This window comes from Drosophila simulans, chromosome 2L (assembly GCF_016746395.2).
Source record: "Drosophila simulans strain w501 chromosome 2L, Prin_Dsim_3.1, whole genome shotgun sequence".
NCBI lineage: Eukaryota > Metazoa > Arthropoda > Insecta > Diptera > Drosophilidae > Drosophila > Drosophila simulans.
This window is the reverse complement of record NC_052520.2, coordinates 4,095,759-4,106,105: the sequence shown is the minus strand read 5'-3', so window position 1 is coordinate 4,106,105 and position 10,347 is coordinate 4,095,759. Positions and strand designations below refer to the sequence as shown.

Here is a 10,347-nt window from a genome sequence, read left to right as displayed (position 1 = left end):
GCCTAGGTGAAAAGTGAGATTTTGTTTTCGATCGCCTGCCCTCTGAAATTCCGCCTTACAATTTAAAGTTCGTTTGTTGCAACTGGGACCTAGATGACCATTATTATTAACTACTACTTAGCGCTATGCTACCTGGTAAATCGTAACATTTAGTGCTTGTCCAGTGATGGTTTTAATCCGTGTGTGTATCTTGGGCTGTATTTCTCTCAGTGTATTATGTCAACAAAGTGCTGAACTAGAGCAATGATAGATCGGAACTCTAATCCTATGGTATATGGTATTCGTTTCGTTGCCAATAAAACTCAACACACGTTTGTCTCGTTTCCTCAAACTAAGCTTACATCGAAGTCATATATTAAAAAGTATTCAAAATGGCCACTTTTCAAAAGATCTGCTGCTGGCAGTCGAGCAGGAAGTTAAAATGATAATTAGAATGGGTTTAGAGTCGATGATCATGGAATTTAGCGTGTGTGTGTGTGTGGAAAATATTTGAGTGCTGATTTTCAGTTGTTTGCGATTTCCCAACTAGAATTTCCTAGACAATAATCTCGCGTATGACGCGACGATTTCTGGCATTCGGCGTTGTCGAATATTCGCCCTCGAAGCTGTCGTCGTAGCTCAAGGACATGTGCTGCTGCGGGGGAAGGACCTCGTCCTGTTCCAAGTGCTCCATGTTGTAGGGATTGGGCAGACCGCTTACGTCGTGATATGGTGAATCTGGCGAGTGAAAAGATTGTGGGAATTGTTTAAATTAGTTTACCAAAATGGGCGGAAAAGAGGCAAAGTCATGCGCAAACAATTAAAAACAAAATGCTAATCAAAACAGTGTTTTTTTTATTTGGGTGTGCTGGGCTGTGTACTAGGCTCTCTGTGAAAAATCATAGCAAACTTAGGCAACTCAAAAATTCTGCATCATCACAGTAATGAAACCATCCTTGCCGACTTTAACTTACTTCAGCCTGCGCGCTCCGTTAGAGCGTAACATCCTGTATAATGTCCGCTATAGATTTGTTTATGGTATGTGATACATTTTTGGTTTTTTGATTTATGAGTGGGCAAGACATGTGTGAGAGTAGTAGAGAAAAATAGCCATGTTAGGGATGAGATATTACACGCTAATACTTAAGGTCTAGCTTAGAATGAAAGCAAACACACTTAAAGACTCAAAAGCCTAAGAATGCAGCGGTGTTTTTCAATTAACTATTGCGTTTATTGAAGCTTTAAACTGTCAGCGGTTTTCTTTTTTTTGGTTCGAAAAGCAATTGTTTTAATTTACCAGTTGATTGGTCTCACTAACGACATCCAATTACAGTGCAGATTGCTGCATTTGTCGCCCCCATTGAAATCGTAAACGAATTAGAGGCATTTTCTGGCATTTGGTTGGTGCTGGTCGCACACTGTCTCTGGTAAACAGGACATTAATTTATAATCAAAGGACTTGGCTGTTGAAACGGCACTGTACCCAGCCCCCGCCACTTTGGCAAACATCTTTGTCTGCTACAAATTGTTGCATATTTAAGCGCATCCCCATCTCCACTTCGAGCCATGTCCGCAGCTCTTTTGGCCATGCAAATCCGGCAAAGGATTCAGCACTAACAACCCCCACGCATTCCCACACTTAAGCCCCCCTTTTTTTTGGCTGCCCTGCTTTGGATTGCTTTGTGTGCCAAATCGTTGGAAAATTTATTGGAATTTGAATTTCAAAATAAGGGGAAAAGAGGAGCTGCAACGAAATCGCCGCATCGAAAGGTTTTTTGGCAAAATACCAATGTGTGAATTTCTCACTACTGGTTATCTTTTTTGACCTATTTGTGCACAGAGAACAAAACTAGGGATGTTGTTTGCAACATGATAGTTCTAAAAATTTACGACTAATAACCTGTTTTAGATTTATGCGCTTATTGAAGTTGAAAGAATATGTTTAACTATAGAGCTCTTACAATTTGCTTAATTCTAGTTCTTTATTATAGTTTCGGGTTTATATACTTCTGAATCTTGATAGATATTTCATGCAGACTAAAATCAAACCATTTTATAGTAATTTATTTCAAAATCTAAGAACAAAAATTCAGGTCCTTTCTCCCTGTGCCTGCAAATCTAAAACGTAAATCCTTTTTAACAACTGCTCTTTAACATATTCCGTCTCGTTCGACTAGCTTTTCTTCACCGAACTTCCTCCCGTTTTCCCGTTTTTCCCGGCTTCTCGGTCGTGTGAAAATTCCTAAGCGCGTTTGTCGCCATCGCCCCATCGCTTCGGATTTTTTCCACTCCACTTTGGCATCTGCATAAACTTGACCCAAAAAGCGATGGGGGAAAAAAAGGGAAAGCCAGCTAGCCAGGAAAGCGAATCCTTTTTTCCCAACTATTTCCTTTCGTAGATTTTCAACTGTTCAAAGATTTGGCTCCTGTTTGCAATCCTCTCCTGCCCGCATTTTATGGCCAATACGTGAGCTGTGGATATTATGCGCATAACTTTATTGTGCCCATACCCCCTTTGGCTAGTGGTTTTTCCTGCTGTTTTTCAATTTCCATTCAGACTCTCTCTCTCAACAACTTAATCGTTTCTGCGTTAAGCATACGCACTGTTGCCTTTTTTCCCAGCTGTCTTTGCATGCAAATTGCGTTAGTGTGTGTGTTGCTTTTAGCCCCTTTTGGCCAAGTTTTTTGGCCCAGCTAAGCTCGTAATAACCCATTCTTTTTTAGTAAATTTTCGGAAACGTCGAAAGTAAACAAATTGCAGATGAGTTTATCCCAGCAACACACAAACAGCAAACTGGCTAGCTGCCTGACGGCAACATTTTCTCATGCATAGAACAAGGGGTTAAAACGCTTATCATTTGTTGCCTTTTGGACAGTGGCTTTCTCCTGTCTTCCCACCGATTCTTCTGGGCTTTAGGCGCCCTTCCCATTTCTCAAATCCACTTAGTGTGTGTTTAGTGTTGTGGAGTGTGTGTTTCGCCTCCTGCTGCTTCTGCCTCACTTTTTTCATGTTGCGAAAATCCTGACTCATGTGATTTATGTGTTTCCCTTTTCCCACATCCTTGCAACTATTTGGAAGCTATCCAGAAGCGAGGAGAAAGCGAATAAGCTGCGGCAGCCAGGACTAGATTCTTATAGCACTTTGAATAAGTTTTCTTGGCATTTATTATTGCTCAGCCCAAAAGCAAACTGCATTATGAGCCTTTCAGCGAAACGATAGGAAGGCAGAAAGATGTCTTCGAAGTGGCGAAAACAGATTTTTGCGGATATAAATCAGATAGTTGGCAAAGACCAGTAACAGGTGACTCATAGTTCTGAATTGAATACATAGTTACGACTTTATGAAGCACGAAGACAGCGAAATAAAACCTCTAATTTTCCCGAGTCATACATTTGGCCCAATTACATTCCAGAAAAGAAATATGTCAAGCATATGTTTCGATATTAATCAAAATCGTTTATGTATATTCACGAAGTAGCAATTTGAATAATCTGCTAAAAGCCCGGGATAATCTCCGCCCCTGTGCCCCATCTTGTGGTTGGCTTCCTCTACTCCTTGCCCTGCCTTAATGATGAATTAAAGCCATTTCCTTTGGGCCAATGTGTGTGCGAGAGAGTGTTTGACAAAAGACCAAACAAAGGCGCTCAACCAACTGACACAAAAGTCTGCATAATCAATCAGTCGGTCTGTCGGTCGGTCGCTCGGTCTTTCGTTCTTTCTGTCCCCCCCCCCCAAAAAATTCCCCCTCACATACGTACGTATATATGCATGCCCCAATCTTTATTCTGTGCAGCCTTCTTTGCATGTTAACAGATGAGCAAAAAATTTGCTTACGCAGCTTTTTGGCGCCTTCCGCAGACTTCCTTCCGGCCATGGCCAGCACCCCTCGATCATCCCTTATGCATCCTCCGAGCACCATTATACACGGTCAAAAAATATTCGACCTTTCTAGCTAACAATATTATAAAAGAACACTAAGAATATGTGAGTTTATTAAGGCGACGTAATATTTTCACAGCAGACTTTCGGGCAGAAGATATAAAAACGCAAGACTACAATATTGCATTTATCGCACTTCAAAGTGCACATTTTTTCTCTCAATGCATTCTGACTGCATTTTACATGGCGCAAAAGTCAGCTGGGGGTTTTGCAAGTCTGGGGAAGGGAATAGCAGGTCGTGGAATGAGCGATGAGGGGTCTCAAATGTGAGTTTGGCAAGTGTAAAAGCTTTTAAACATACAAACACAGACAGGCGGACACACATTCTCCCAGTCACACACACACACACACACACAAGGAGAGACGACATTCAGTTGCATTTGCAAGCTGTGCATAAGCTGACATCAATGTAATGAAGATGTATTTGCATATTGTAGCACTGTCAATCTGCTGGCTGCCCCACTCTTCCACTCCAAGTCCTTCTTGTCCTCCCTGCCCTACTCTTAACCCCCGACAGTCTACATTAACCCTCTTCAGAGGCACTTCCCCTTGAGTTTGCTTTGCTTTTGATGGCTCTCATGGGGGATATATCTTCTATCTGCTGGATTGTAAATTGTGGCTTGCGCTTCTTCGATAGTGCGGTTTTAATTTATTGTTTAACCAGTTTTTAGTAGAGTTAAAGGGCCTTCTCGGTTCGAGCAAAAGTATGAGCGTTAAAATCTTGGGAATTATTAAGCATGTAAATTCTAGAGATTCTACATACATAAAAAAATAACACACACTTAAAAATGAGATCACTATACCCTCTGCAAGAGTATAAAAACGGGTAAGACACATAGAGGGAAGCCTCCAGTGTTTTTTGCCTCCCTTTTTATTGCATTTTATATGCAAGAAGTGAGTAAAAGCAGAACTGAAAAAAAGGCGAGCAGTATTCAACAACAGCCAGCAACAACAAAAACAATAATAACGTCCTGCGAGTCCGGGGCAATAAAAAACGGCCAAGAACAACAAGAAGCTGCTACCAAAAATGTATTTTTTTCGAGTTTTGGTGCTCATAAAGCGTAAAGATAACACACAAACACACCGCTCATAGTTGTGGCCAACACATACACACAGAGAAACACAACCACACACACACACACACAAAAAACGAGGGGGATATTACGCATACGACCCGTGGGCGCTTTACAGTCACCACTGCTGCTGATCCAACTCAAAACTCTCACAGTGGCTGTTCATCTTGGGTTTTCATTCGGTTCGGTTCAGTTCGTTTCGTTTTTTATTATTTAATATTTTAGAACACTTGCGGTGTTATTGGCATTACAAAAACAACAACAAACAATATGGAAAGTAAGTTACGGGTGTATACAACATTTGATTGCTCTAGTACTTTTGCATTAAACAAGTTTCTGCAACATTTTTAGAATTAATTCAGAACTGCTCAGTTAAATCATTTAAATTAGAATCAAACTTGTTTCCTTATCGAAAAAAACTACATGAAAGTTAAGTAAAGCCATGTTATTATATAAACCATTTTAGAGTATACAATGTACCTTGGAGCAAAGTAGAGTATACAAATAATAAAACACACATAACAACATGGGCCATGCGGCAGAAATGGATTCGACAAAAAATCGAGTACACACACACACACACACACACACACACACACACACACAGAGGAGAGACACACTCGCACATCCATAGACAATCCCAAAAAACAAGCTGTGGATGCCAAAGGGCATCCTCATCCTCCTCGACCACATCCTGCCGCCCACTTGGTCCTTGCTGCTTTCGCTGTGGTTGGTGTTTCGTGCTCGGCTGAACTTTAAGCAAGCTCTACGAAGACTTTAAGCCGACTCAAAATGTTCGAACAGCACGTTGCCGAATAATATTTATTTGCAACATGTTTCGCCCCCTTGAACTCCCATAATTAGCATGGAAAAGGGCGCAAAACATTTTAGATGCCCAGTGCTTAACTTGTCATAACTGAAAGCGAGCCAAAGCCCAAAACGCCAACAGAAATGTTGGCCAGAAAATGTTTTCACCCGCCCCCCTTCACTGTGTTCGGTCCACAACTTCTGACATAGGCTAACGAAAACTTACAGAATGTGGAAGCCAGGACCTTACTCTTTTCCTAGGACGGGCTCTGAAAGTCTACCAGCTTAATGTGTCAGAAAATAGAAACTTTGGGTAGTCGTTGGCTGGTTCCTGGGCTCGACAAAAGTTTATCAATCAAAATGAGGCAAAAGTTACTCGAACAAATCTCTTCGCAATCTATGTGTAATTTTCTCCAGTTTGCTTTCTTTCTCATTATTTCATCGGCATTTGTTCACTGCGTATTCACACAGAATTCTGAGTGAAACGAGTGAAATTTGTGCTAATAAGTTTCGTTATCCAAGCTTCAACGGATTTTCCTTTCGAAAGTTTTTACACAGATGCAAACATGATTTTGCAAACTCATTGCTACACTTTCACACAGAATGAATCTATGATTCTGAATCTATCTCGCATTATGAATTAGTTCGTATTAAGAAAACACATAGATGACTTACCTAAATGCTGATCGACTCGCTTTTTGGGCTTTTGCACGGATGCATAGGGATCGCTGCAGTAGTCCTGCCGGGACGGATTCTGGCTGTTGCGCAAGTTGTGGTACTCATCGCCCACCTGGCTGGGCGTGGCCGTGAGGTGGGGATAGGGGGCGTAGTCGTCCACCGCCCCGTAGCCTCCATGGGTCAGCGGATCGTATCCGTAGGCGGGTTGCTGCTCCACATACTGATTCATTGGGGCCTGCACCATGCCCTGCTGGTTGCCCACCGCCGCGGCTGACATCTTCACCTGCCACAGAGAGTCCTGCGAGTTGACACTGCCGCCGTTGTTCGAATTCGAATAGTTGTTCTCCATGTAGCCCATGTTGACCCCTGGAAAAGCAAGAACAAAAATAACAGATAAATGATGAATGGATATTTATCGAACAATGCATGAATACATGAAGGAGTTGTACTCGTTCGCAGAAAATACTGCGATACCAAATAGGCACAAACAATAAAGTTTATTTATAATATATTTTTATAGAATTAACGTTGGGCGTTGCTCAGCGGACTGCCTACTTTTGTAACCTCCATCGCTCGCATGTAAAACATTGACTATTTGGCCTTTGGCCAAGAAAACTTTCCCTCGTTTGGCAGTAAAATAAAATTTAATTAAAATTAAGCCAAAGTTTGGTCCCAAAACAAAGTTGAAGTTCTCTTTTGGGGCCAACTTTTGGGCCGGATTTTTATTGATTAACACATAAAAACGACATCGGCATACAATTTATGAACTTCGAGTCGTAGACAAGGCGTAATTAATAGTTTATCACATTGCGTATACGCCGCGTGCGCCACTTAAAATCCATCCTAATGTCGTAAATCCTGGAGGAGCACCGAATTCGAATTCCTCTTCTTCTTCTTCTCAAACCACCTTCCTTCAGCCATTTTGACAAATTTTTATGGGGTAAGCGAATGGAGAAGCCTTTGTCCTTCAACAAGGAGCAGCTGGTGTTCCCATTTTCCCACTCCTGCCAACCGATTTTTCCATTTTCATTCATTGTTCCCTATGCCTTGGCTGGTGCGTGCTCGTTGGCTGGACGCATTTATTATTATTTTTATATCGTGATAAATCACTCATAAATATTAAACGCACGCTTGCCGCCAAACAAAAACTTTTTGAGTTTAGAGCTGCCAGCGGAAAAAGTGTTCCCAAAAGTAAATAATCTACGGCATTTTAGGGGATTTGTCACTTTTGAAAGGATGTGACGACTTTTCATTTTACGCAAGCGGTATTTTTCTCGTTGCCTGTTAACGCAGAATCCCTCGTTATTTAATTATTTAAAGATATAAGTTAATTTTTTGTTCTAGAACAAACACCGCAATATCTTTTTGCAACAAAAAGTATGCAATAAAAATGTTCGATACTAGTGAGTTTCCACAGAGTGCCATGTATTCGAGGGTATGAAGTAATGGGTGATTCAGGATATGGAATCATATACCCAATCCCCTAACTTATGTGTGTTGCGTGGCCTTCTTGGCGACCATTTTCATGGCAAGTTTGGTCCTTTTTTGCGTGTCCTCAGCTGGAACTGCTGCTCGAGTTTAGGGCCGCGATTTTATGCCTCGTTTTGGTGGGCGTGATAATTTTTATGATCAGCCATAAAACTAAAACAGTAATAATATTAACTTCATTTACATTTCATGCGGCCAACTTTTGCTTGCTCTTTATTTGCTCAGCCAATTTACATATTTGCTTGAGTAATTTTATTCCGCAACATTCTGCTTATACACATTTTCCAATTGCAATTCGCAGGAGAAAAAAGACTGAAACTTTTCAATTTGATAAGCATCAAATCTTTTGTCGGCGGCAACTTTTGATTGCTCAAGTTTGCCAAAATATTTGACCGAAATAACAAAATTTCCCCGCCCTAGCTGATGAAAATGTTAATGCATTTCCATTGTCTGGAGGAAAGCATTTTGCCTACTACTTATTTTGAATTTTTTTTTAGCAATTAAAGTTTGTCAAAGTTTTGTGCATTGATTTGAGCAAATAACAACAACAGTTGCGGCATACTTCTGGCCCAGTCACGCCTCCATTTTCCGCCGTTTTCCCGCCCCTCCTCGCCAAGCAGCTTATTATTAAACCCACTCCCCAACTCGGAAAATCTTTTCATGTAAAAGTGCCTGGGCTGGTGGAAAGTTTTCCCTCTAATTCACTCGACAAACTTTTCAACCGGAAGCGCTTACAATTATGCAACATTTTTGTGCAGCAGAAACAGCAGAGCAGCACTACCAGCACCAGCAGACGCACAATAAAAACAGTTTCAAATGCCATTAACGGTTAACTAAATAGCAGGCCGTGGCTCGGGAACCGCAAGGGTTAAGGATGGGGCTAACTCCTGCTGCCTCACTTTTGCTGCCCCAGTCACTTGGCCGGCCCAACTTAACCCATTGCATTCAAAACTCAACTCAACTCATTCGAACTGAACTCGAGCCCAGTTCGCTGTTTTTGGGGTGTTAATAGCACCAGCTCCTTATCTAGGTTTCTCACCTTACACTGAGAGAAACTTGGACAAACACTTAATATATATTAGTTAATATATGACGATTAGTAAATTAAATCATATTCGTATTCAAACGTAGCTTAAGCACATTATCTTTGAATTTGTGCAACCTATTTTATAGCTGATTTTCCCATGCAGCTGCGATTTTCCCTACGACCTCACCAGCCCCTGGTGACCTTTTCCTTGTTGCACTTTTAATTAGCGACGCGACTCGCAGACTCCGAGATTCGAGAGTTGAGAGTCGGAGGCTGCTTGGCATTTGCCCTAAATGCGCTTAAATGTAGCAGGCACAACAAGGGTCGTATTTTGAGGGTAAAGGGGCGCGGGAAAGCGGCGGGAAAACCGGGGAAAGTGCCAGTGGAAGGCAGCGCACTAGTGCCGAGTTCCTGCACTTGCCGTGTTGCACTTTTCCGCCGCTCCATCCGCTCCATTCCTGCCAGCTCCTTTTGTGCGCCCGAGTTGGCCAAAAAGTTTGGCTCGCTGCGCTGCAACAGCTTCAGTTTCTCAGATTTTTTCCCTCCCCAGGATAATGAATGAAAAGCCTGTGGAGGCGCGTGGAAGGGAAAGTAAAATAAGTTTGTTAGCGCAACTCTCCCCGGAATTCGCCTTGTTGTTCCTGGCCAGCTGAGCATGACAGAATTTCCAGCCCAGAAAGCGAGTTGAGACAGGTCAAGGGTATTGATGAGTTTTTCAGTAATAATTTAAAGTCATCGTCTTTGCACTGCCCCAAAGGGTCTTTAGTTTTAAGCCAATTAGTTGGGCCAGCTGCAAAAAAATGCCAGCAAATTGGAACTCATAGATGGATGGATGGTGTCTTCGAAAAGTTGCTTGTGTGCGGTCGGATTTTGGTTTGTTTTGGTTTAGCTGGGGTCGGTTGGCTGCCCAGTGGGTTGGATGGTCGGTTGCTTGGTTAGTTGGTCATTCAGTCAGCTGTGCCAAGGCTGACGATGACCCCCCTTGAACCCAACGCGTTAACCCTTCACTACAACTGAACACAAGAAGAACAAACATGTTCGACAGACAATCACTGCAAAAAAAGAAGGAGAATGGGTTGGAACAAAGGCATCAAAATGCTGGCCTAAAACGTGGCATTAGGCATGCACTCAAAAAAAAATGCATTTAATGGGTTTGGGAAATGTAGAATCGATTTCTAAACTCAATTTATTATATTTTGTTTATTTGTAATATAATATTTTTTAGGACTTGAGCATGATCCTCTTTTTCTCTTATTTTGGGCCACGTTTTTGTTGCGCGCAAAACTATTTTGCGGCTATTTGCTTTGTGGGGCCGCATGTTAAGCCCAGAATACTGGAGACCTGAACTGAACTGA

General features: G+C 41.9%; 1 protein-coding gene across 2 annotated transcripts in view; it reads right to left on the bottom strand.

The window, feature by feature from the left end:
• LOC6730936 (hemicentin-2) overlaps window positions 1-10,347 on the bottom strand; it is a 79,309-nt gene continuing 68,962 nt past the window's right edge. The window contains exons 8-10 of one of the 2 annotated variants that reach the window (XM_039298527.2): window positions 6,475-6,843; window positions 954-1,000; window positions 576-717 (exon numbers count right to left, since the gene is read on the bottom strand). In XM_039298527.2, coding sequence (XP_039154461.1) covers window positions 972-1,000; window positions 6,475-6,843 — 398 coding nt within the window. In that variant the 3' untranslated portion in view covers window positions 576-717; window positions 954-971. Of the gene's footprint in view, window positions 718-953; window positions 1,001-6,474; window positions 6,844-10,347 lie in introns of both variants that reach the window. The other variant, XM_016179523.3, reaches the window with a different exon arrangement.